This window comes from Denticeps clupeoides, unplaced genomic scaffold, assembly GCF_900700375.1.
Source record: "Denticeps clupeoides unplaced genomic scaffold, fDenClu1.1, whole genome shotgun sequence".
Lineage (NCBI taxonomy): Eukaryota > Metazoa > Chordata > Actinopteri > Clupeiformes > Denticipitidae > Denticeps > Denticeps clupeoides.
This window is the reverse complement of record NW_021630047.1, coordinates 450,147-452,858: the sequence shown is the minus strand read 5'-3', so window position 1 is coordinate 452,858 and position 2,712 is coordinate 450,147. Positions and strand designations below refer to the sequence as shown.

The following is a 2,712-nucleotide window of genomic DNA, read 5'->3' as shown; positions in this document are numbered from 1 at the left end:
CTGTGTGTGTGTAACAAGCTTCTAACTGAAAACAGCTTTCTGACACCCACAGATCTTTACTCTAATACACACACACACACACACACACACACACACACACACACACCTCATAATATAACCTAATGCAAAAATGCAACCGTCATTTAGGGTTCCAGGTGAACTGTTCACGCTGTAAATGACCCCTCACGTCCCCACCAAGACACATTTCTACACATCCAGCATCTCAGGTCACCAGGGGCCAGGTCACCAGGTCAACTTTACCACGGTGACCCCTTCCAACAAAACGACAGTAATACCTGAGACACGACATGAATATTTACATCCTTACAGCGCTGCAGCTTTGCCATTAACCAGAGGAACAAGGAGCAGGAAGAACGCTGGACCTCTACCAGCGTTAATGAACTGATCTGCCCTGCCTTCTCTCACAGTCATCCAGACGCTCAAGATCCTAACAGAAAGCTGACCTTTGACCTGGCACTAGGTCCGGATGTTCCGGCTGAACCAGACTCTCCTGCAGGGAGGAACGCGAGAAGAACCGACTGACGGAACAAAGCCTTCAGCCGACAAACACACAGGTCAGAGCAGTCAAGTGTGTGTGTGGGAGAGAGAGAGAGAAGTCCTGAACAGGCCATCACCACACCAGAGCTGAAGATGTCTGGTCACCCCCATTTTCAACCTTTTATCCCAGACATCAACAGTCCAGTGCGTGTGGGGACGTGGAGCTACTGAGGATGAGGATGACGATGATGGTGTGTGCGTTTTTAGGAAATAAGGGAAAGAAGATCGACTGGTTGGCTGTCTCGTTTATTGAGATGAATAGAGGTGGAAACAGATCTGGACTCCGCAGGAGGGCGTGGCGGAGGAGGTGTCGTGGGGGTGATGAGCTGCATAAAATCAACGTCGAGGCGACGAGGTCAAAGTGCAGATCTGTGTGTCTTATCGGTCTTTAAAGGTACAAGGTGACTTTTCATGGCATCGGTTCGGCGGAGCTCAGTCCTGCTCCTCCTCCTCCGGGACCCCGCCCGCATCCACCCGGCGCCGCTCCCGGATCAGCGCGTCCAGGCTGCGGAAGACCCGCGTGTGCGCGGCCCCGTCCCGGACTCGGACCTTCAGGCAGTACCGCTGCTGGCCGCACGGCGCCTCGCCGCCCGCCTTAAACTCCCGTTTCCCGAAGCGGCACCAGGCGGCGAAGCTCTCCGAGTTGGTCCAGCACACGTCCGGGCTGCTGAGGCCCAGGTGGCCGCGGGCGTTCTGCAGGACCAGGTCCGGCGGCAGCGGCCGGTACCGGTACCGGTGGTTGACTATCCTGCCCGGGCGGCCGCCGCTGACGTCGCGCAGGCTGTCCATGCGGATCTGGCCCTGGTGCAGGTGGATGACCTGGTCGTCGCGGACGTAGATGGCCCAGTGCGGCGGCTGCGCGCGGGCCACCAGCTCCAGCAGGTCGCCCGGCTGGCACATGGCCAGCAGGGACCCGGGCGCGTGCACGCGCAGGTCCTCGCCCCCGCGCCGCTGGGAGAAGATGCAGTCCTGGCGGCAGAAGGCGGAGTACTCCACCTCGTCCTGGTACGCGTCCTCAGGCTCCTCCTCCTCGTCCGAGAAGAAGTAGGCCACGCCCACCCGCAGCTCCTCCTTCTCCAGACCCGCCGGGTCCCCGGTGGGCAGCTCGCTGTAGCTCACATGCGTGATCCGGTCCAGTTGGTTTCCCATCAATAAGCAGCTATACAGAGAGTGAGAGAGAGAGAGAGAGGTATATATATATATATATATATTTTGACAGAGCGAGGTATAGAGAGAGAGCGGTATAGATAGATAGGTAGAGAGAGAGAGGGACAGAGAGAGAGGTATATATATATATATATATATATATATATATATATATATAGAGAGAGAGAGAGAGAGAGAGAGAGAGAGAGAGAGGGATAGAGAGAAAGAGGTATAGAGAGAGATGGAGAGTTAGAGAGGTATAGAGAGTGAGAGAGGTATATAAGAGGTATATAAAGAGAGAGGGGGACACAGAGAGGTTAAGAGAGAGAGATGGACAGAGAGAGAGAGAGGGATAGAGAGAAGAGGTATAGAGAGAGAGGTATACAGAGAGTGAGAGAGGTATATATATATAGAGAGAGGGACATATATATATATATATATATATATATATATATAGAGAGAGAGAGAGAGAGAGAGAGGTATATATATATATAGAGAGAGGGACAGAGAGAGAGAGGTATAGATAGGGATAGAGAGAGAGAGAGAGAAGTAAAGCAGGTACACGCCGCATCAACGCGTAATCGACGTACACAATCTCAGCATCATGCGAGGAGAGAGAGAGACAGAACCCACCTTGGCGCGTCCCCCTCAGGATGTTCCGTCCATCGGAGCGCCGCCGTGCGTCCGTGACCGCGTGCGTGCGTGCGTCTGCGTCCGGACTCCGTCCTCGCGTTCGCCGCGGACTCTGCGCTCCGCGCGCTCCGTCGCTATAAGTACACTCGCAGACCACGCCCCGGTCGGATATTGACCCGCCCACTTGGTTGCTATTGGTGGAGGCGTCTCATTAATTCCTGGGGGGAGGGGCAACGCTCACACAGTTCTGCCCTCACACACACCGCGTTTAACACACACACACCGGGCACTGTCGGTGTGTAAGATGAGTTGCTGCACCACTGTGTGTGTGTGTGTGTGTGTGCTGTTCTGATGGTGGCTGCTAGTGCAGTGCTC

At 54.8% G+C, this 2,712-nt stretch overlaps 1 protein-coding gene across 1 annotated transcript; it reads right to left on the bottom strand.

Annotated features, from left to right (window-relative positions):
- Nucleotides 1-788: 788 nt before the first annotated feature.
- lratd1 (LRAT domain containing 1) lies at nt 789-2,441 on the bottom strand. Its single transcript, XM_028967986.1, has 2 exons — nt 2,338-2,441; nt 789-1,717 (listed from the first exon to the last, which is right to left on the bottom strand). The coding sequence occupies exon 2, from the start codon at nt 1,705-1,707 to the stop codon at nt 991-993; it is 717 nt and encodes a 238-aa protein (XP_028823819.1). The 5' UTR covers nt 1,708-1,717; nt 2,338-2,441; the 3' UTR covers nt 789-990.
- Between the last annotated feature and the right edge of the window lie 271 nt (nt 2,442-2,712).